At 36.2% G+C, this 23,549-nt stretch overlaps 1 protein-coding gene across 1 annotated transcript in view; it reads right to left on the bottom strand.

Moving 5' to 3' along the window:
• Window positions 1-21,138: 21,138 nt before the first annotated feature.
• Window positions 21,139-23,549, bottom strand: part of Tacr3 (tachykinin receptor 3) — a 47,600-nt gene continuing 45,189 nt past the window's right edge. The window contains exons 4-5 of the mRNA XM_013023773.1: window positions 22,840-23,036; window positions 21,139-21,451 (exon numbers count right to left, since the gene is read on the bottom strand). Coding sequence (XP_012879227.1) covers window positions 21,139-21,451; window positions 22,840-23,036 — 510 coding nt within the window. The remainder of the gene's footprint in view (window positions 21,452-22,839; window positions 23,037-23,549) is intronic.

Raw genomic sequence — 23,549 nt, 5'->3', positions numbered from 1 at the left:
ATCTCATCTCTGGCCAATAGGAACTCTTTTAAATGGAATAATATATTATCTGAAATTATACAATTTTCATATCTACCTTAAAAATTCCCTCTCCTACCCTTACCTTCAGCCATTTCTTCAAGGGGCCCTGATCAATTTAAAGGAAGCTTTTAATAACAAGATCTGGGCACTGGGTAAGCCCAATGTTACTGGGCATCACTGGATCTACACTCTCTATTTGTATTTATTATCAAATGTATAATTAAGTATAAATTATTAAGTATATAATAATGTATAAGCATATAAGTAGAAGCTTATACTATATGCTTATATATACTTATAGATATACAAGTATAATATATAAGTGCATATAAGTATATAGATAAATATGTATATGTGATGTGAATACTTAAATGTATATATACTTATATGTAAGTGTATGTGAGTACATATTTACATATAGTATGTATAATTAAATAAATATGGTTATGTAAGAATACATATACACTTTTGTGTTTGTGTATACTTATATGTAAGTATATAAATATATATTTAAATATGTGCTTACATGTAAGTATACATATATAATTGTATATGTAAGTATAAAGCATATACTTTACTTATATATTTTATAGTTCTATATAACACATATATAAATATGTAAATATATACATAAATATAATACATGTAAATATACATACATATTACATATATGAGTATTTTTTAATCTTTCCAAGAAGTCATATAGTGGAATTATATATAATACATTGAGTTTGAGTATGATTTCATCTAGTTTGAAAAATTCAATTAAAATTGATACATCTTGTAAGTGGTAGCTTGTTCCATGTTTTTGAAGCTTCCCGCTTATTCACACATGAAAGCATATCTTGTTGGCTACTTCCAGTTTAGCAAAATTATGAAGTTGCTATAACTTTGTATTCAAGTCATTGTGTAAATGTTTCATTTCAGTTCACTTGGGTTAATGCCCAGGAGTGAAAATTACAGAATGTGTGTCAATGGTTTATGCTCTTCTATAGGAAACTCAGAACTGGAGGTTTATGCCTGCAATCCTAGCTACTCAGGAGATTGAGATTTGAGGATCACAGTTTGAAGCCAGCCCAAGCAGGAAAGTACACAGGCTCTTCTCTCCAATTCATCACCAAAAAGCTGGAGGTGGAGCTGTGGTTCTAGTGGTAGTGTGCCAGCCTTGAGCAAAAAATGCTAAGGGATAGTGCCCAAGTCCTGTGGTCAAGTTCAAGTTCCAGTACTGGCACACACACACACACACATGCGCGCGCGCACACACACACACACACACACACACACACACACAACCTCAGTTTTACACTGTGATTATATCAGTTTGTGTTTCCATTAATAGTAAGTCAATATTCTTTTTGCTCCTCATCCTGTCAAAATTATGTACAATGGGTCTGGAATATAGCTCAGTGTTAAGAGTTCTTATTTTGTAAATGTGAGGTTCTGGGTTCATTCTCGAGAATTACAAAAAAAAAATGAAAAAGCAACTTCTTGGTGGTATATTGGCTTTTGAACAGGTACTACAGTGTATTCATTTTAAAGCTAAATAGTTTCAAAATGTTACTGCGGCTTAGCTGGTGTCATAATATTTTTGAAACTCTTTTAGTGTATGACATGATACATGATATTGAGATAAATTATTCATGTCTCTAAAGCTAAGAGAAAGATAACTTTTTTATATTTTGAACAGTTTTCTTCCAGCTTCTTTGTAGTAGGCTCCTCTCTTTTAAAGTCACTGATTTAATAAAATCATTTTAAAGTAATAACGTAGATAATAATTTTTAAATAATAGATCATGGTTTACATATAATTTACAATTGAGGAAAGTTAAAAAAATTAAAAACTTTGAAACTGTTTTTGCGAAACAAGATCATATTGGAAGACTATCCATCTTATTCCTGGGAAGGTACAAGAGAAAATTGAGGAAATATTGTAAGATAATTTAGTCATACATATTACTTTAAGATATTATTGTATGATAATTATTATAGGATAATTCTGTTATACATATTGTTCTAAGTATAACAAAAGATAGTTACTAAGAAGACAGCTGAAGTACAGGCAAAAATGAGTTTATTTCTGATCAAGTATCTGTTTTTACTCTAAATCTCTATTTTAGAAAGTTCTCAAACATTTCAGACTACACAAACATACTTTGCATTTACATCAGAGTGGCAATAAAATCCATCACACACTAGACTCCCTCTGATTGGCCTGCTATACTCATAGGAAAGAGTGATTCTAGAAAAACAAATAGCTTAGGCTTTATGATGAAAACAAACCTGTTTTCACTGAAAGTGTTGAAAATTATTGGGATGTCCTAACCATCCTCTGAAAAATGGATCGGTTAGGCCATGAACTGGCACTGCCAAGTTGGGCTGATGACAAAATATATGGGAGCACAAATAAGATTTAAAAATTTAAGAGCTTTCATGAAGCAATTGTAGCAAAGTGAGATGTGTACAGTGAGAACATCAGAAAGATGACAGACAGAAAGTGAGAGACAGTAACTGAGAGACACTGTTACAGTCGATTTATGTTTTATTTTGTTTTTTGTTTGCTCTCTTTTGGCCTTGTAAGACTGGTGCTCTGCCAATTGAGGCACAGCATCTCTTCTGGCTTTCTTCTGGTTAAATGGTACGAATCTCACAGACTCTTCCTGCCTGAGGCTGGCTTCGAACCGCAACCCTCAGATCTCAACTTGCTGAGTAGCTAGGATTATACACATGAGCCACCAGTGCCCAGCTACATAAATAAGCATGCACTTTATGCAAAAAATACTATATGTTAAATCTTCAGGTTATCACTTATTACTAATATTATTTTGTCTATATTTACATGTTTATTAAATATAAATCATGTTTATAGTCATATTGGGAGAAAATGATGAAGATGGTATCTTTTTAAATGTAAAAGAGATGACCAGTTAGAAATTAAATCTCTTTTTTTCCTCTGGTTGTCCAAGATCAATGCAGTTATCCTGACTGGAGATAATGGAATAAAATATTTATGATACACTGAGCTTAAAGATTGTTTTCGAAAAATCCCTAAGCATTATTCATTTATTTTTCTCAGTATTTTCATTGGGGTTTTGAAATGTTAAGTAATCGTTTTGTGTGGTGTTTGTTGCTTCTAAGAAAGAAGAATCTTCTTTAGACACACAGAAGCTTGACCAATTAAGAGGCATAAAGGGTGTCAAAGCTGTCTCTGTATGTGAAATCTTGAATTATTTAACTGTTTATAAAAATGGATTCTAAGGAAATTGAACCTCTCTATAAAGCCTGTTGAAAGGAATGTTACAAACTACCATTAAAGTGTTGGTTCTGTTTCATAGTCTACATTATCTGCTGTCTTAACTTTGTTTTCTTTCTCACGCTGTGTAAATTTCAAATATTTCTTACTGAAATAACACCGTAAGCACAGAAAGAGAAAACGGGACAGTGTATGGGTGCTATGTTTATCCAGTCCTCTCAATAGCCAATGTTTACTAAAAAAAGGTTTAACTGCTAAAAATAGACATTTCCCTTCTAAGTGATTATGTTTTCTAGCTGTATTTTCCCTAAGCTCCACTCATAAATCTCTCAATCAAAACTATATAATCTTCTGAGCTTCAGAAGAATCTGGGCTCAAAAGATAGTCTACACCTTGATCTACCATCTCTGAATTTTCTCATGTTTTACAATCATGTCCTATATAAAGAGGCTCTGGCTAATATTCATTTTTTTTTATTTTCTTGGCATGAACTCAGGGCCTGAGTGCTGTCTCTGAGCTTTTTTGGCTCGAGGATAGACCTCTACCACTTCAGCTCCACTTTCGGCTTTCTTGGTAGTTAATTGGAGATGAGAGTCTCATGGACTTTACTGCCTGGGCTTGCTTTGAACCTGGATTCTCAGACTCAGATCTCAGTCTCTTAAATAGCTAGGTTAAAGGTGTGAACCACCAGCACCTGCTTAATTTTCTTAATGAGAGAAAGAGATCAACTGTGATAGATAATGACTTATTTCAATATTCATTGTTCTTAAAGGCATTTTCAAAACTATTACTAAGTACTTGCACATATAAATCCACCTATATATACATTTGTGTATATATGTTAAGATTATGCAGCATTTTATGTCTGTTTGATCTTTCTGTAAAAAGTCCTGGAATATTACACGTCTATGTATAAGGTCAACATCATTACAAAGCATTCAAGTGAAAAAATATTAATAAAAATAAGAAACATTATTAATAAAAGTTTCAGTAGCTGGTTGTTTCCTCTGCTTTCTCTTCCCTTCTTCCCCCTTCTACTACAAACCAAAGACAAGTAAATTATCCATTTTTATAGAGACTATGTTTCATTTAATAAAGGTCTAGCTGAGTTCAGCTGAGATGAGCCCAGAATAGAAAAACTACCAGCAGCAAGGAGAACTAATAAACTGCTACTTTTAGCTGCTTTTAAAGCTATTTGTGAGTGTTTCTTTGTGCAGTAAAAGTTTACTGGTAGATATTTTATGTTTTATAGGAAATGTGTTTTATTCCTATGGGCTAGTGTTGGTCACAATTGGAAAATGGGATTTTTGCCTTCACAAATCCAGAAATATCTTTGTAAAAATATTAAATGATAGACTATGCTATATGAACTTTTATCCTTGTCAACGTTTCTATTGGTGAATATATTCTTAGATTGTGCATGACATTGTTATTTCCTATTGTGGGAGTCAACCCACCCACCTATTAAGAAGCCATGATTAAATGCTTTATCTAGTCTAAGTGCGCTGGAAAATTCCAAAATTAATGGTGTAGTTTTCAGCTCCAAGTCACCTATAGTTTTGTAGATATGACTTACATGTGAAATGCAAGTAACAAGACAAAAATCGAAACAATATAAAGCCAGCCATGGTTCTTTTATCATTCTCTTTGTGATACATTTCCTTCTTCAGAAAGACAGAGGGAAAAGCAAAAGGAAGCTCACATCGTAATCTCTACTTGTGATATATTAATGAAGACAAGATGTGATGCTGAGGCATTTAGAAGAAATGTTTTAATGTAAACAGATTAAAGCTCAAATAACTTGTGAAAAGAAGACTTTCTTTCTTACATGCTCCTTTTTTATAGTTTTTTTTGTGATACCTTAATAAATAGATTTTGACCAAGGTATAACAAAGGAGGATATAACATTCTGTTCCATCTTCTGAAAACAAACAAATAGATAAACAAACCCATGCAGTAATGGAGGGAGTTGAGTGAATTGGAGTTTGGGATTTTGATTTTACTTTTCTCTTGTATGTGTTGTCTTATAAGAAGCTGAAGCAGGTAGAACAGTGTTTGTTTAATATTTACAGGTGCTGTATTCTAGGAATTTACATCTCATATTCTTTTTGTGTGTGTGCTGGCTTAAACTCATGACCTGTCCCTGAGATTCTTTTGCTCAAGGTTAGTGCTCTGTTCTTTAACCCACAGCTCCACTTCTGGCTTTTTTGGTAGTTAATCGGAGGTGAATGTCTCACAGAATTTCCTGCCTGGACTGGATTTGAACCATGATCTCAGATCTCAATTGCCCAAGTAACTAGGATTACAGATGTAACTTACTGGCACTTGACTAAAGCTAATATTCTTTTAATTTCCATGAAATTGTTACTGTTCTCATCACATGGAAGAAAACTAAGGTTGTGAATGATCACACAGAAAAAGAGATGTATACATAGCCTAGGGATTAATGCTTTCATAATTACAGTACTTTGTTTCATTCTGTTGGGTATTAATTTTCCATCGGTAGCTAACATGGTTGTAGATACTGAGATTTCAGTGGTGAATCACAACCCATTTCCCACCTGAGAGGTGGGTGTGGGCATGAGTATCAAGGAAATGAGTGAATCCATAAAGATAAAATATGGCAATAAATTTATGAAAAAGGAGAAGATTATATGCAAGCTTGGAAGATTAGGAAATACGTCTCACTTAATTCAAGTGAGATGTGAATGATGATAGTAAGCCAGCCATGACAAGAACGGAAGAAAGCTGTTTCCAGGCAGAAAGAACAGCTAATGTTAAAGCCCCCAAGGAAAAATAAGCTTATCAAATGCTAGCAACAGAAGATGAATGTGTTTAACACAGTAGTTGATGTGAACCAAGGCAAGATGAAAATATAGGAGATGGGCTGCATCAAATCATTTAAGACTTTGAAACCTGGGAAGAATTCATATTTTAAGTATGATGGAAAACTCCTAGAGGTTTTGAACTGGCTATCCTGTGAATAATGAATTGGTTGTTCTAAGAGTAAAAAAGGCTGAGCTGGATGCTGGTGGCTCATGCCTGAAATCCTAGCTACTCAAGAGGCTGAGATAAGAGGACTGCAGTTGGAAGCCAAGCCAGGAAGGAAAGTCCATGAGACTCCAACTGATCTCCAGTTAACCACCAGAAAACTGGAAGTGGCGCTGTGGCTCCAAGTGGAAGAGCACTAGCCTTGAGTAGAAAAGCTCAGGAACAGCCTGTGGACTGTAAAGGCTTAGAGTCTATCTAAGGATTTGCTGTTCACAGAAGGTAATGCAGATAGAGAACCAGAGAGCCTGAGTCCTGTCTTTGAGTCAGAGTTTGAAAGGATTTTCAGATGATTAGATGTGTTAAGAACGAATCATCATAGCTTACCCTCTTAAATAATGTCTTGGATGGTATTTTGAGAAGAACCTCGGAGGAAGAAAAAATGATTATGGGGGAAGGGGAATACAACTGTCTCCTATTCACTCCAGTGGTGAAGGAGAGCTATCATCCCTTAAACTGGAGGAGAGCGAGTCAGGTGCACCATACTTGACACTGGACAGATGAGGTTGCTAGCTGTGACTGTTACTCACATATACAGCAGGAGAAAGACACTGTGTGCCACGGGGCTCACACAGGCTTTGCACTCAGGAACAGAGTGAATGTAGGTTTCCTTATGTAGAGTTGGATTCATAAGTATTTCAAGACACTTGGGAGAATTAAACTATGCCTCATTTATGCTAAGAGACTGAGAGAGGTAGGCCTTGTAGTAACCAGGGTGAGGGTGGAGAGTCAGCCTCTGGTGGTTTAAGAAGGATGATCTGATTGGCTTGCTTCAGTTGTGGGTTAGCAGAGGGCTCAGGGTAGCATAGCCAGGAGTGCTAGCTTTCCTGCTATGTAGGGGAATATTTGGTGAAGGCAGGGTCACTCACCCGTGGGCCTGTGGGGCTCAAAGATGTAAAGCTATCCCTTGAAAAGTTAGATCTTCTGTTGCAGGGGGAAGTTAGCTGTAGCTGCAGTAGGGGTGAGCCGTCTATGGAAAGACTCCATCTGAGCAGAGACGTAGAATTGTTACCTATTGATCTGGAGCTATGAGAAACCAGACGCAGTGGCAAAAGACTCTGGAGAGAAGCTATATTCTGAGCTCTGGCTGCATTGCAATCTTGAGAATGGAAGCCAAGGAGAACAGGTGTTAAGATGAGGAAGGGAAACCAGAGGGAAAAAAATCAGGGTTGCACACATGTCATAAACCAAGAGAAGCATTTCAGAAAAGTCGTGATCCTCTATGACAAATGCTTTTGAGCTGTCATGGAAGATAGGCAGCCACTGGTTTTATACAAGAAGTTGACAGGGAGTCTCTATGGAGTTAGGAGAAACTGGATGCTCGCTGTGTGCTCATTTTAAGGTGGGTGAAACCAGTGGTGTCTGCTATCTGTAGCCTCAGTATCATTTTATATTAATCACTGTATGTTAAACAACAACAACAACAACATGGGCTATGAGGCAAATAGATACAATGTATATGTATAGATAGCCTTGCAGCCTTGTTTCTTTTTTAGAGGCCAACATGAGGCAATTGTTTATCATCTGAAACATTACAGACAAGGCATTAGAGGTACCACAGGGGCCTTGATTCCCTCTCATGATGTGTTTCCTCCATGGCTTTGTTGATTTTCTGATTTTACGAGCTAGACAAACTTCCCTTGGAGCTTTTCATTGTGCTTTTCTCTCTCTCTCTCTCTGAAAAAATATCACTCATTTCTTCTGTATAATTTCAACTTCAAGATCTCCTGGGATATGTTCCTAAGTGTCTTTCTCTTTCTCAGGATAGCCCACTGAGCTCATTAATTAGCTATGTCCCTGCTATGGACTGTCATTCAGAATATTCCCAACTCTTCAAGGCATCTCCAGTGTACATCCATGAAATTATTTTGAGACCTGACTCCATGTTCTATGAAATTGTCACCTCTGTAGATTTTGTTTATTACATTTCTAGCAGATGCCACAAGCTCTGGCATTAACAATAAATACTGTAAAAACCTTAAAACCACAAGAAATACCCAAAGGTATTTATTTTTTAAGGCACTTTAAGTAGCAGATTCATTAATTCAGTTCTCTTTCTTCTTTCCATTGCAGGGAGCAATGTGTGCAAGATTTATTTTAGAATCTTCATCATTAGTTGTTTTCATTTTTTTCTTTGTTTCTTTTTATTCATAAGTAGAAATGGAAGGGATTCACTCAAAGGTAGGGATAAAGATAAAGCCCATTCTACTTTAAAAATTCATCTCATAACTAAAATGAATTTATTTAAATTATTTTATTCACGTATTAATCTTGCTGAACACATTCATTTTTGTGCTCTTATTTACTATTTGCAAAAATATTCATCCAAGCCATCTTTAACTTGTGATCCTCCTACTTTATGCCCCAAGTAGCTAGGATGACAGATATTCACTACTACTGCCGGTTGGGACAAGATATTTTGATCTGAATTCATTCCCTTTACTACCTATATGATTCTTACTCCATATTTCACCTTTACTCTGAATACAAATCTTATTCTATTCATAATCTTTATATCTGCCCTCCCTGCATCTCAAGACCTACATATCTTTACTCCTACTTGACATCCATATGTTTCTCATTTCACCACTCCTCTTAAGGGTTGTGTCCCAGACATGTATAGCCACACCTGCTTTAACAATTCCATGCTGATAAAACATAGCAGGCTATCTTAGCAAAGTCTTCCTGAAACAAACGCGATTGCATCAATGTTGCGGGGTCAAAATGTTAAGCATCTGATAGCTTGCCAAAAGGGTCAAAAAGAAGCCCTACGAGTCCTTTTATTGCTAATAATGATGATCCTGGGAACGCCCTACTCACTGAGTTTGATGTACAAACAGGAAAGGCTGGGATCACTTGTAATCGCATTAGTGTTCATTCTCATGACTTCGCTGTATGACTAAGAGAAGAGGAGAAGAATATGAGTAATGCTAGCATTTCTTTCTGTGAATAGAAATAGATATTATAATGGGATTTGTCTGGTAGAGGGAATTTGTTATTTGGCCTGGTCAAACTTCACAATAATTTGAGTACTGCTTCATGATGTGCCATTAGTTTTCTCTCTCTCTCTCTTTTTTTACCTTTCATTGTAAAAGTAATTTAGCAGTTAGTGGAGAAAACATGCAGCGTTTAGGCGGTGGGTCCCTGTACACTGTGTTCTTTATGCTTGGCTTTTTATTTCTTCAGAGAATTTCTATTGATCCTGAAGGATTCAGCTCAAGCATCATCTCCTCAGTGAAAATTATTCCCTGTTCATCACTTTTCCCCTCCCAGTTCATTTAAGAAAATAGACTCTCCCAAGTCTGCTCTCCTAGAGCTGTATACATAAACACTTTAATCATTTATTAGAGGATAGTAAAATTACTTGCTCAATAATGTAACTGGGGCTTAACTGGCCTTTGGATGATTTGACAAAGACACATGATACTTGCTCAACATGTGTTAGATATAAATTATTGTCCAAGGAACAATACAGAAAACCAATAAGAGAAAGGGATTGTTTTTGCTTGTACTCTTTATATGTTTATCAAATATTCTGAGTAATGGTCTTTTCATACAGGAAGACAATATGCTAATTAGCTATTTTCTCCAATTTTCCTCTGGAACTTTGTGAATATTACTTAATTCTTATGATTTGCAATGAACCCTGGGATGCTCTACGGCTTTGACAAAGAATCAGGAATTGGGGTTAAATCACCAGGATAATTCAGCCACATAAAATGTTTTGCCATTGATTCATCCTCTTCTCTCAAAACTACATGTTGTGAGATGTAGCTCAAACGCTTCAAAACTAACGATAAGGAGGTATGAATTTGATTCAAATGGTAACAAATTGTGCTTGTTGAAATGAAGTGATTTTTTTCTTACCTTCTTACTCACTTATTCACTATTGAAAATAGACAAAAGTTGAATAATAAATTGAGAAATTAAAAAATACATGTGAAAGAAAATCTTACGTCCTTGGTATACTATAAAGAACATTGTCACCCTTCATTTTTATATACATATTCACAGATTCTAGGGATGATTGAAATGGTAAATGAACTATCATAATGGTCCCCACTTAGCACTGAAATGTCATGTGATCACTCAAGGACATTAACAATGGGACTACATAGCACTTATAACTTTAATAGTCAAAGACCACTCTCTAGTTGGCAAATGAAATTCATGGATCGCACTCTATCCTAGCCTATGATTTCTATAGACTATGACAGGCATAAAAGGGAAATGCCTTATTTGTTTTCGCGGAATTCTTTTGCTTGCTGAGAGAAGTCAGGAGTTGAAATCTATAAGAGATTCAACCCAAAAGAGGAAGCAGCCTACAACGGGATGATAGGTTTTTCAGTTGGAGAATCTAACACTTCAATATTTAGACTCAAGACCAAAAGAACTTTCAAAATTTTGCCTTTTTTTTCCGTATTACTGTGAGTTTGGAGCGGCAAACTCAAAAGTGTCTTTTAATCCAAGGACAAAGAAGGAAATGATACTTCTTATAAAAGAAATTCTGAATGTGCATTCCCACAAAACCTGAACACACACTTTTCTGGGACATCTGACTCTTCTAGTTTTGTTCATTGGTGTTTTTATGAGATGTGTTAGAGTATTTTTAATCACTTAAAGTCATACAGCATTATATGAACTATATAAAAATGTGATTGAGTAGAAGATGGTGAACCATGAAGACAGTAGTAGTAAGAAAAACTTGTGTATGATTGCCAAGAAAGTGTTATGACTTAGTAAATATTTCATGTGCTTAGTAAATATTTCATGTGCTTATGCTCCTTCCTATATAAGGAGTATAATGTGTTAGCAATGTGAAGGGAAGCTAACAATACACATCTACAATGCATCTACAAATACCTTGGTGATGCATGTTTTTATATATGATGACCATTTACGCTAGGTACTAAAGTAAATCTGTCCAGACAGACAGGGCCTATAATACTTATTCCCTGGAATTTCATCCATGTAGTAGACCTATGTTTTCTTTTTTTGGGGGGGAGGGTCCGGTCATGGGGCCTGAACTCTGGGCCTGGGCACTGTCCCTCAGCTCTTCAGCTCAAGGCTAGCGCTCTACCACTTGAGCCACAGTGCCACTTCCAGCTTTTTTCTTTTGCTTATGTGGTGCTGAGGAATTGAACCCAGGGCCTCATGCATGCAAGGCAAGCACTCTACCACTGAGCCACCTTCCCAGCCCGTAGACTGTGTTTTCTATGTGTACCTCTATTGTCCCTTTCCTGAATTTGAATTTGTAATTCTATTTATGGTGTCTCCTCTCCACCATGGTAGGTTGGATGCCAGGTGAAACAGATGGCTTGTCATTTGGATCATAAATGAACAGCCATAAGCAGACCTATCCATGGACTACGCACAGAACTTCATACCAGCTGGACCGCCTGGACTCTGAGTTGAATGAAGTAACTGGATGGCTGTGTCAGTTTTGAAATATGGGATATGTTCTGGGTTGGGCACAAATGATGCATAGAGAGAGATATTTGATGGCTAAATGGGAATTTGTAACAGAAGGTGAGGTTTCCACCAATTAGTTATTCTGTGCATGTTTAATGCAAAAGTTATTACCAAGAAGTAGCTGCCTTTTGAGGTATGTATTTCTCAGAGTCCCTTGCCATCTAGTTGATACTTTGTGCCTACTTGTTTGCAGTTCAAGACAGTTATGAATCAAGTGTACCTTGCAATTAATGAGGTTTGGTGTGATCCATAATGTGTACTGGTCAAATCTAGCCATCACTTTTCCATTTTCATTGATTCCCTGTGATCTGTGGTAATCACCAATCTACTTTCAGGCTGAGGATATTTTAAAGAGAATAAGGAGTTCTATGTCAGGCTTATTTCACTTAATGTCATGTCCTCTGGTTCCATCTATTTTGTTGCAAATGACCCTAATTCATTCTTCTTTATAGCTAACACTCCATTTTGTGAATATCACATCTGGACATTCTCTTTAGCCACTTATCTGTTGATAGAACCTAGGCTGATTCCATGGTTTAGTTATGTGACTAGTGCTGAAATACATAATGTGTACAAATACCTCTTCACTATGATGATTTAATATAGTTTGGCTATATACCCAGAAGATAACTCAATCATATATATATATATGCTAGATGTATTTTAGTGTTTTTTGGGGGGGAGAGGAAATACCTTGCTGTTTTGCATCATGAATACATTGATTTATGTTCATACCAATAATGTATAAGAGTTTTTTTCCTTCTTATTCTAATTAGCATTTATATCCTTTTCCTTCTTATGCTAAATAGCATTTATGTCCTTTTTTCTTTCTCTCTCTCCTCCCTCCCTCTCTCCCTCCCTCCCTCCCTCTCTTCCTCCCTCTCTCCCTTCCTTCCTTTCTTCCTTCCTTCCTTCCTTCCTTCCATCTTCTGAACTTTTTCTTTTCTTTTGCTTTTTTGCTCTTAATGAGAAAAAAAATGTGAGTGGACAACTTTTTCTTGTTCCTTTTAATTTTTTTTGGTTGTTCCTCTTCTTACAGGAAGAGGAACAAAGCAGGCTAATTAGCATATCTACCACTTCAAATATTTTCATTTTTTGTGATGAGAACAATAATAGAGTACAAAGAACAATATTCCACTGACTTCATTCATTCACTAGGATCCCTTTTCACAGCCTTTCCTTTGCAAGTTTGAATGAACTAGGGTCATCTTACTATAAATTAGAAAATTCATTATAATAAAATGCACAGTTATTTCCAAAGTAAGTTTTCTCCTTATCCTGAATCTCAGACAATGTAGAGTTTCCCATTTTGTGGGGAGGAGACTATGCAACTTGCCAGAATCACAGGAGTTACTTTTTAATTAATACAGTACCATCATGAATATGACATTATACCTAGACAGTAATTATGCTAATTATCCCTAATTGTGATATTATCTGCCTATCAACAGCCAACTAATCTAACCTTTAAAACTGATAGCAATTGTTTTTCATATTTGCCAGTCAGGGTAACAATAAGCTTGAAAAAAAATGGAGGTTTCCTCTATGAATTCAGTTTAAAAAATCAATGCTTTTTCAAATTTTCATTACTTATGCAGTACATACTTACTGAAGAAAATGAGCTTAACAAGAAAGAACAAAAGGATAGTTTTGAACTGTGTTTCTACTAGCCAAAGACATCTACTTTGTATTTTGGTATATTTTTTGTTTCTTAAATCATCTTCAACAGATTTTTGTTATTTTTAATTGAATACTCAGCATCTATGGCTGGAGAATTTCCACTTTGTGAGGCAGATCCTGACTCTTAGCAGAAGATCAGATACACATTTTTCCTGGTCTTGGAACTAGTTGCAATGGCATGAGCTTACGTTATATCAGTCCAATGCAGCTGCTATAGGCTTTGGACTGAAAATTCATGAGGCAAAGTACCAGAAATACTGCAGTGATGCTTCATGTACCACCAAAATCTCATCTTCCAGAGGAAGAAGCCATAGCAGTACCAGCAGTGGCTCATGGTGCCAAGTTTGGGTGATTAAAGAATTCTGCACAGTTATGTCGAAAAATGAACTTTACAATTTAGGCTGGGGGTGGTGGTGGTGGTGGTAGGGAGTGTAGTTGTAGAAATGGGAGGGAAGAGATGATAGGGGAAAAACAAAGGAGGAGGCAACAATGCTTGATAAGAAATATACTCATTACCTTGCTCATGTAATTGTAACCCCCCTGTACAGTATTTTCACAATAAAAAAACTTATTTTTAAAAAAAGTGCTGAGAACTTGATAGCCCTGTGTACTTGACTGCTTATTAGAGCTGCTTGCCTCGATTTTCCTGTGAAAGTCTGCTTTGATTCACCTTCGTTTGCTTTAAATAAACACTATCATATGAAACTAAAAAAAAAAAGAATTCTGCAGGGGCTGGGAATTTGGCTCAGTGGTAGAGTGCTTGCCTTGCATGCACAAGGCTCTGGGTTCAATTCCTGAGCACCATATAAGCAGAAAAAGTCAGAAGTGGCGCTGTGGTTAAAGTGGTAGAGCACTAGCCTTGAGCTGAAGAGCTGAGGGACAATGCCCAGGCCCAGAGTTCAGGCCCCACAACCGACAAAAAAAAAAAAGAATTCTGCAAAGAATGGTGATTGTGCCCAGCAATTGGGATGATGGCATTGAAGCTACCTTAAGGATACTAAAGAAGGATTTGGATATTGCTGGTGACCACATGGCCCCAGGTCTGTACTTCTAGTTCTTAAAGGGACTTTGGGAGTTAACTAATATGTTTACTAAAATTCATTTTTGCTAAGATCATTTGAGTTAGTTTCTATGGCTCAGAAATAAGAACACTGATTCAGTGGAATCTCTTTTAGTATATGGTGGAATTCTATCACAACATGCTTCTGAGGTCAGGGATAAATTCACCTATAAACTAGAAATTTTCTGAAGATTTATTTGTGTGTGTGTGTGTGTGTGTGTGTGTGTGTGTGTTCAGACATAAAGTCCTGAGGATGTAGCATGCTTGGAAGATACAGAATGGTAAACTGCAAAGTACAGAAAAGTCAAGCAGAATATATAGATGGATCCTAGTGAAAGCCCAAGAGAGAAGAGAAAAATGAAGCAATGCCATGAGAAGTTCCCCATTATAAATGCCCACCGAGGCCACTGTATTTTGACTTTTCGACTGAGTGAAACGGGAAGGCAATACAGGATTTGGAGTACAAAGAGATGATGGGATGTGATGTTTTAAAGAAAATCCTTCTGGTTACTTCATTGTGAATCACCTGTAGGGAAGGCTTGAGGTAAAAGCTATTCTAATAATCCAGACAGGACATGATTACAATTTAGACTAGGTTTATAATAATGGGAAGTATAAAGCAGAGGCGCACTAAATATAGGAGCTTAAATGCTTTCCTGATGCTCTGGCTATGTGATGGACAAATCTTTTTTTTAAGTTTTGGCCAACCGTAGGGCTTAAACTCAAATCCTGGGCTATTGGTTAGTTTCTTTTGCTCAAGTCTAGTGCTCTACCACTTGAGCCACAGCTCCACTTCTGGATCTTTTTTCTTTTTTTTTCCAGTCGTGGGGCCTGAACTCTGGGTCTGGGCACTGTCCTTCAGCTCTTCAGCTCAAGGTGAGCTCTCTACCACTTGACCCACAGTGCCACTTCTGGCTTTCTGCTTATGTGGTCCTGAGGAATCAAACCCAGGGCCTCATGCATGCAAGGCAAGTAATCTACCACTGAGCCACCTTCCCAGCCCCACTTCTGGCTCTTTTGGTAACTGCCTGGAGATAAGAGTTCCATAGGCTTTCCTGTTCAGGCTGGCTTTGAACCAGGATCCTCAGTTTTTAGCCTCCTGAGTAGCTAAGATTACAAGTAAGAGCCATTGGCAGCTGGCTCTTTCTCCTTTTGCAGTGAGTTGGTCAGTAGAACTTGTTTCTCTGCTGGAAAGGAAAGATGTCCTTAGAGCTGTTAGAACTGGATAGGCAGTGTGAGTCATTGAGGCCACTTGGTATAGCAAAGAAGCCTTCAAGACAATCAATGGATCTTCCAAGTAGATTCCAAGAGACTATTTTAATGCTTTCCTTTCCTCATCTATTTTCCTCTGAAGTTTAACATTCTTATTCTTCAACCTGAAAACTGCCCACCTGCCTGTTACTAAAGAAATGATTTTAGTTTCACATGCTCAAAGCCATGGTTTCTATTGGTTGGCCTTTGCTAAGCTATCGCCTGTACAACTTCTCCATCTCAGGGACCAGGGTCAGAGAGCAAAAGCTCAAAAGAGTCATAGATACTTCTGAGATTCCTTGGGAACTCTGAAAACATCCCAGGACTATGTGATAGGAGGCTGCAAGGCTACTTACAACCACGCAAAAAGTTTTGTCTAGGGGCAGGTAATACAGGCAAAAAAGGCCTTTTCTATGTTCTCTCATGTACAAAAATAATAATGATGATGTTTCAAGCACTTTCTGTTTGGCTCTAAGGATAGAGTCATCTATTAGCTCATTTAACACTCACATTAGCATTATGAAAAAAAATTCATTATTTTCCCACGTTTACTGATATTTAAGAGGGGCTCAGAGCAGAGAATCCCTTTTAAGTCCCAGAAAGCTCTTAGTAGACTTGGACTCAAATTCTAGTCTGTCACTGGGGGTAGCCATAAGGCATAGTTTTAAAATGCTAGGCTCAGCCAGATGCCAGTGACTCATGCTTGTAATCCTAGCTACTCAGGATGCTAGGATCTGAGGATCTGGGTATCAAAGCCAGCCAGGGCAGAAAAGCCTGTGTGACTCTTATTTTCAACGAATCACTCAAAATCCAGAAGTGATGGAAGTGGTAGAACATTAGCCTTGAGTAGAAGAGCTCAAGGACAGCACTCAGGCCTGAGTACAAGCCCCACACCACTAAAAAACAAAAGTAAAAATAAAATGAAGTAAAATGCTCTTTACTCAGCTTTGTGCATTTTCTTTTTGGGTTATTCCAACTCATCTGCTCTTTATATAGAATGTTTTTTCTTTGGTTACTTGTCTCAATAAACACTTTTACCAAAACATTGAAACTTAGGAAAACTAAGATTTTTACATGGAAAAATAAGGGAGAAAAGTGTGGCTTCGTGGATGGTTGAGAGTCTAGAAATGAGAGCATGTCACATAATATATGTTTTGGTAATTAATAAGAAAAATTTAGGACCTTTTATTTTGCATATTATTTTTAATGCACTTAAAGAAACACATAGAAATTAAATCTGCTGCATATAGCCACATATACAAAGGACATGGGCTTAATAACATAGCCAGCATAATACCACAAGTTGAAAATGCTTCATTCAGTAGCTGCAAATTATATATCTATACCTATATATATTACTTTCTTAAATAAACAGATTTGTTTCACTAATATATTAAATCACACAATTAATGACCTTATATGGTCCTGTTGATATATTCGCCATTCTTGCTTGGCCTGAGGAGTGTGTGTTCCAATCTCATTACTCTGCATGGCCGGTGTCATGTTTGATTTCCTCAACTTTTGGCACACTATCAAAGACAAAAAAGCCTCCTGTGGTTATTGTTAGATGTTAAATTGCTGTAACTCTCCTTTGTATTGGATGGAATAACATATCAGACACTAATCACAGGTTTTCTGAGGAAATTATGCCTTAACCAGAATCAAATTCCAATTTGGAGCTGGCAACATTAATTTTTTGTTTTTGTTTTTATGTCTGTTTCTTATGTATCAAACTAAACTCTTGGTATTGTGTGTGTTTGTGTGTGTGTTAAAATTGGAGTTACTATGAAGGTGGTCAGATTTCTGTTTTGATACTGGAAGAGAATATGAAAGTGGCTACTAGGTCAGAAATGTCACCATCATGAAGTTGGTAAGTGGAATAATGCAAGAGTATGCTGTACTGATAAAAAGAATATTTTAGGTTGCATTCTGCAGTGACTTTGCTTTAAGATGAACAACAATGAAAATGTTCATTTTTATTTACTTTTCCCCCCTCTTAAAAAAAAGAATACTTAAAACAATACAAACATTTTTGGTTGTTGTCAGATTTTTCTCATAGTATTTTTTAGATGTTTCTCATGTTGATATAAATCTAAAAAATCTTAGGATGTTTTAACCATATGTTCAGGACTCCAAGTCTGTATTTACCTGTGAATGAAGGAAAATATTCACATTGAATATTAACATCAGAGGGTAGAGTGAATTTCGGAGGCAAATTCTAAACCTGAGTGAGCATGAAAACACCAACATGTTTATTTCAATTAAATCTATTGAACTGATTTCCTGGCGCATATTTTGTAAATGTCAGCATCAAAAAGAATTCAAAGAAAAGGATTAAACTCTTCTTTCAGTTGTTTTCTTATGATTGCTTAACATTTTTTGGAATTTCTTTGTTTTCTTTATTTTTTAAATTTGTTTGTATCGTAAAGATGCTGTACAGAAGGGTTACAATTACACGAGTTAAGGTAATGAGTACATTTCCTATCGAGCATTGTTACTCCCTCCTTTGTTTTCCCCCTACCATCCCTTCCCTCCCCACTTCCCCAACTCCTCCTGTTTAATATTTTTAAACTTAAAAAAAAATCTGTGAGACTCTTATCTACCCCCCACCCCGGTCAAAAAAACCCAACAAATGCTGGAAGTGGAGCTGTGGCTCATGTGGTAGAGAACTAGCCTTTAGCAAAAAAGCTGAGCATCAGAGCCCAGGCCTCCAGTTCAGACTGGCACACACACACACACACACACACACACACACACACACACACACACACACACACACACATTCCTGCCTTGTAATTCTTGCTTTAAAAGCTATGATTAATGGTATGAATGACGTCTGTTTTCCTAAAACACATGAGAGGTATATTTGCAATACTAGAGGGGCTATTGCTCCATAAGCAGTGTAGTGGCAGACAAATTTACTAAAAAACCACCCAAACAACAAATAAACAAAATAACTGATATCAGGGAATCTTTTTTTCCTCAGAGATGACTTAGCACATTCAATTGAATTCTCCTAACAAAAGTGAAGGCCAGGAGTTAGGTATTTCTATGTAGTTTGGTGGTGGATGACTACAAATTTGAAGGCCAAATTTCACATTGATATCTAAAGCAGAATATAGTCCCATCTATTTTACATATTAATTATACAAATCCCATATTATTCATACATTTAAAGAAAAGTATACTTGCTTTTACATATGAGCTTTTTTCCTTGATACTTTTACATTTGCTAAGCATTTAAATGTTTTAGAAATGAACACTTAAATCATTATATTCAAACAATTAGATATTAAATAATCATACATTTGACTGCCTAGAACATGCAGACAAGCTTTAGAGATTTTGTGGAGTTGTTTGAGGCAACCCTATGATAACCACTTACTATTTCAGAATGAATTTTGAATAATGCTTTAAAGTTGTTACATTCATTATGTGACTGTATATATACATTCATATGTGAATCTATTTGTCTTATTTAATGTTATTCAAAGAAATTCTGATCAAACATGGTCATGTTAAGTTGTTCAAATAGCAAACACTTTGTAACAATTTGATATTTCTGATTTTGGTTCCAAAATAAGGAGGATTTGCAGATTAAAGCCATGGCAGTAATAGACCATGATTTGCCTTTGCATAATTGCTTTTTATCTTGCCCTTCAAAAAGTTACTTGGTTCTCATGTGAATGGAGACCTAAGACTTAATTGATGTGTGAGATGTAATTATTTTAGGCAGTTTTAAAACCTAACCAAGTATTTCAAAGAGGAAATTTGTGCTAGGCAGCCACATTCTCAGGGAGTTTTTTGGTTTCTTGAGTAGGATGGACAGAATTCCTAATTTAAGGGAAGATACCATAAGGAATAAAGTCTGGAAGATAAATTCTACATGTACAGATATTCCTTGTTTTGTTATAGATCTCAGGAAAATATATGCATGCATGTGTGTGCGTAATTTCTTCTTGTAAGAAAATGAGTGTTTTTTTTAGATCATTGCCTCATTTCTTTCCATAATAATTAGATAATTTGGAATTATCTAAACAGAGAAAAGAAGAGGACTTTGTGTATAAATGTGTGGTCTATGAATATTCCTGCTCACATGGTGTTAGCTCACACATTTTTAAACTACGCAGCAGCTTCCTCCCTCTCCAACAGTTGACTTGCCTTCCTATGTCTTGTCTGACTTACTTATGTATAAATTATTATTTGTCAACTACATTTTGTTTTATAACCCTTATAACTTTTTTCCCTAAGAATTTGCACTTGAAATATATTCTGATCATTTCTCCTGGTCCTTGCTCATTTTCTAGTTAAGAGAGAAGGGGAAGATGCAATATAGTTGGTACAGTTAATGTCTACAACTTTTGCCTTCAACTATAGGGGAGAGAAGCTGCCCTTGGAAATGGGAGGTGCTCTTGTCTGATTTCATACCATGAATCACTGGAGTTCTTGCCTGAAACAAAAGCAGCAAGTTTCAGAGGTAAATGTGACTCTTCCTTTCTGCATTAGAAGGCATGGTTAGTGTCTTACATTTTCAAATGTAAATTTTTAAAAAATCTATGAAAAATAAAATGATAATGATATTAGCTTCATATTTAAAATATGTAATAGTCAAAATGGAATAATTACTTTTTGGTCACTCATAGGAAAAAATTAATCAGGTTGATGACATGGATTCCTACTTAATGGTTTGTCTAGATTTCCTTTTCAGTTAAATATCTTGTATGAAATCTTGAAACCTCTGAAGGTCTTTATTCTATGAGTTCTCTTGCATAATGGTTTTCATTATTTGCTCCTTTTGGAGGTTAGTTTTCTCTTTTTGTAGGAAAATGAATCATTTTACTTTTTATTTTAGAGCAGGAGAATTTTTTTTATGGACTGTCTTGTTTCCTTCCACCCAGAGTATTATGTTAAGTAGTTTTATTCTTTTGGGGGAAAAATGTCATTTTTAGTGTCACAAAAATATTGCAATTTTTAACTGACAGAAATTGAACATATTACAAATATATTTCATATATATTTTTTGTTGCATACAATAATCGAGTTTTTTTTTTTTTTTGTTGGTCGTGGGGCTTGAACTCTGGGCCTGGGCGATGTCCCTCAGCTCTTCAGCTCAAGGCCAGCGCTCTATCACTTGAGCTACAGCACCACTTCCTCGAGTTTTTTTAAGAATAAATTTAAAACTTGTATCATTTTGGGGGAGGTGGGAGCTAGCAGTGTTTTTGTTATATTTCTATATTACTTTTGTCCAGTCTAAGCCTAACTGCCTAAATGTTGCTCCTTTCTAAAGAGTATCTAGGACAGGATGAAAACAGGTAAAAATGAGGATCTACAGCAATCTTTCACTTCTGGAAATGGATTTAAGAATATTCATCCACAGAGGTATGGGGGGAGCTTATGAAACTTGAAGTGGTGGAGGCAGATTTGGAATTCCTGCGGGAACAGCCATTGAAGCCTGGGTCTCCTGGGATTGCTCTCTTCTTCCGGCTGGATTTGATGTTTTCTCCATCACTGGGGTCAAACACCACTGTCATGGACTCCATCCGGGTCACGGTGTACAGGCTGCTTTGCCGAGTTGGATGAAACCTGGTGGTCTTGAGTTCCAGCTCATCATAGCTGGACACTTGGATGAAAGGACACCAGCGAAGCGCTCTTTTAAATCCAGCTCTGAATCTGAGAAGCAGACCACAAGTAGAAAAAAGAAAAATCATCTTGCAAATGGAAATTTCCCTCAGCAACCACAGAAAATCTTACTTAATGCCATTACACCATTTTGTAAAACTTGATTTTCTACTCACACTTAGAATCGATTCCACCTGTGTCAGTTCTCTAAATTTTGGTTGAAAAGGAATCTTAATTTCCCATTGAAGAGAAATGTGTCATCAATTAGCAAAAGCATAGCATAAGGTTATCAGTATGACCGCTTTTTACAATAGTTTTATACATTTACAGGGGCATAATTGCATTAAACTGCCCAGTTAAGGCACTTAAAATGGCATATGGTATTTCAAAATAGCTTCTCCACAAATAATGACACATGTATAAATTAAAGTCTCATTTGATTGCAGAATTAATGGTTAACTTAAATGGTGTTTAATTTAATCATATATGTGAGCATAAAATCCTTATCCTTATAAATCATTGATTGAAGCTGATTATATACATGTGCATTGCTTGTGCAATGCCTTAAATTGAGGTATGGCCTATGCAATTGGTGAAATAGAATAGGAGGTAATTCGGTATTTAACAAATTTAAGGCACAGTATGGGAGAGCCCTAATTGGATAGACACTTTATGATTTAGAATATGCAATTACTTACATTTCTATTGGTGCTCAAAACATACTAGTTTAATTAAGGGAATTATCAACCTTAATGTAATTTAACTCTCCCCCTCCATGTGATGAATGTACAAAGAAGATAGGCAAACCACATTCTACCTTCATTCTGTCTTTGACTATAAGTGTATCTACCTTTAAAAATCTATACAAACATCTTTTCCTTGTCTGCTCCACAGAGATCCTGGCAGTAGCTGTGCTGGTCATGCCTGCACAGGGCCAGGCGGGAGACTGTGGTTCTCATTCTCCGTGCTGTACAGCAGTCTGATTTGAAGTCTAATGTGTAAGATGCCTTTTCTAAAATAGTACTCTCACACAAACCACCATCTCCCTCTTACTCAAATGACCTCTACATTTCTATGAAGAAATTTCATTTCCCTGAGAATCTGAGCAGATTTTCCTGTCAACACCTCTGGTGAGGATGGCATTTCTTTATCTTTGGCAGGTAAAATTCTGAAGACTTTGGTGGGAGAGGTTGGTCAGTATAAAAAGGACCCTCAGAGTCTCTAAGAATACTGCATTGAACATTAAGCTTTAAGGTAGAACATTTTGTGAAGGAGGAGGAGGTGTTAAAAACTCCCAATCTTTCCATTCCTCTTGGTGATTTTTTTCTCATCCCCCTGTATTTCTGATTTCTAAATTAGCACCAAGAAACTAGAACAACATGTGCTCCCAATGAAGTCTGGGGATAACAACTAGCTTGTATTTGGTACCTTTGTTTTACCTCTTATTCAGACAGCAGTAGATGATCGGGTTGTACATGGTGGAACTCATTGCCAGCCAAAAACTAGCCAGGTAGACTTGCTGGATATACTTCCACCTATTTAACTGCTGATAGACTGCAGTAATAATGAAGTAAATATGATAGGGCAGCCAGCAGATAGCAAATGTCACCACCACAATGATCATCATCTTTACAACCTACAAAGAAAGAAAGAAACCATTTATGCCAAGTTATCAAACAATTACAGATCATGATTTCATTGCCTTACTGATAATCCCATTTTTCTTTTTATCAATGTAGGTAAGTGTATAAAATATACAGTATGCCTGAGGAAAAGTTAATATTAAAAATAGTAAAGGTTAATATATTAACATATGTTATATATTACAAAAATGTATGGTGTTGTAACTATTCTATTTCAACCTATCCAAGTGAGTGAATGACACTACTCAAACACAAATTCTTATGTTTTAAGTGCTCTAAAGAAATTGTTTACAAGGGTCCAGAAAGGTCTGATTGAAGAGAGAATGAGAAGCTAGGATTTGGCTGTGCTTACTTGTCCTGTATAATAGTAGAGATATTATACGTAGGGAAACTTAGTCACCATTGAAATAAGAATATCGTTTTTCAAGACTGGGCTGATTTTTCATTATGTAGCACAGTCTTGCCATAGCTTAAGCCTATTCTAATTTCTTTTTTTTTTTTTTTTT

The sequence above is a fragment of the Dipodomys ordii genome, unplaced genomic scaffold, assembly GCF_000151885.1.
Source record: "Dipodomys ordii isolate 6190 unplaced genomic scaffold, Dord_2.0 Scaffold70, whole genome shotgun sequence".
Classification (NCBI taxonomy): domain Eukaryota; kingdom Metazoa; phylum Chordata; class Mammalia; order Rodentia; family Heteromyidae; genus Dipodomys; species Dipodomys ordii.
The sequence above is the reverse complement of the archived record's forward strand: the minus strand, read 5'-3'. Positions and strand labels throughout refer to the sequence as shown.